This window comes from Stegastes partitus, unplaced genomic scaffold (assembly GCF_000690725.1).
Source record: "Stegastes partitus isolate 25-593 unplaced genomic scaffold, Stegastes_partitus-1.0.2 Scaffold11, whole genome shotgun sequence".
NCBI lineage: Eukaryota > Metazoa > Chordata > Actinopteri > Pomacentridae > Stegastes > Stegastes partitus.
Window position 1 is genome coordinate 1,314,807 of NW_007577742.1, and position 1,062 is coordinate 1,315,868.

At 40.1% G+C, this 1,062-nt stretch overlaps 1 protein-coding gene across 1 annotated transcript in view; it reads left to right on the forward strand.

The window, feature by feature from the left end:
• hadh (hydroxyacyl-CoA dehydrogenase) overlaps nucleotides 1–987 on the forward strand; it is a 6,271-nt gene extending 5,284 nt beyond the window's left edge. The window contains exons 4-7 of the mRNA XM_008287513.1: nucleotides 131–166; nucleotides 254–330; nucleotides 440–556; nucleotides 685–987. Of these exons, the coding sequence (XP_008285735.1) occupies nucleotides 131–166; nucleotides 254–330; nucleotides 440–556; nucleotides 685–803 (349 nt within the window). The 3' untranslated portion in view covers nucleotides 804–987. The remainder of the gene's footprint in view (nucleotides 1–130; nucleotides 167–253; nucleotides 331–439; nucleotides 557–684) is intronic.
• The last annotated feature ends 75 nt before the right edge of the window (nucleotides 988–1,062 follow it).

Consider the following 1,062-nt stretch of genomic DNA (forward strand, 5'->3'; position numbering starts at 1 on the left):
TATTGTAAGCGAGAAGTCGGTTCTTGTGGTCAGTGTGTTAGATGTGGAACAAATGGCCGGATGTATTTGACAGTGGTCAAGTTCTTATGGCTACATGACTGAAACTACACTTGACAAGTCTTTGTACCAGATACTCCAGGGTACTTGGGAGGTCTGGTCCAAGATGTTTGGAGACACATGAACAATAAGATGCATGAGTGGCCATGTCTTCTCTCATCAGTGTGTCTCTTAGAATAATCCAACATCTCTTTATTCAGGATACCCCCGGATTCATCGTAAACCGTCTGTTAGGTCCTTACTTGTTAGAGGCCATCCAGTTGTATGAGAGAGGTGTGTATCCATGTTATTTCTACGTCCTTTAATGTTATTTTCCCAGTTTTTGATTGGAACCTGTAGCTTCCCATGGTTACAGGTCAGTTTTTCTTATTTTCCTCCTCAGGTCATGGATCTAAAGAAGACATTGATATCGCGATGAAACTTGGTGCTGGCTACCCCATGGGACCTTTTGAGCTAGCTGACTATGTTGGACTAGACATATTAAAGTTCATCATGGACGGTGAGTAACAGCACATGGACGGGTGTAAGAATTTAAAAGTTTGTATCCCAGTGATGAGATGAAACAGAGAAATGAAGCTACTAAACAAGCTGAGACATTAACCTGTACTTTCTCCTGCATATCTTTAGGTTGGAGAGAAATGCATCCTAACAGCACACTCTTTGCCTCAAGTGAATTGATTGACAAGTTGGTAGCAGAGGGCAAACTTGGCAAAAAGACAGGAGAAGGATTCTACAAGTACAAATAATCTATTGTGGAAATGTACTGCCGTCAAAGCAGTCAAATGTTGGGAAATGAAGCCACCCAGTGCCTGTGCTGCCTCACTAAAGATCAACTTTTTCCTCTTTCAGTCCATTTTCTTATGGACTTCTACTAAACAACATCAAGAAATGTTTTAGGTAATTAAATCTGATATAATTGATTTATAAAAACTTGGCGTCTGTTCTTATTTCTAGAGTGAAAGGTTTTGACGACCATGTGGATGTGAATAACTCTTACATCTAAAA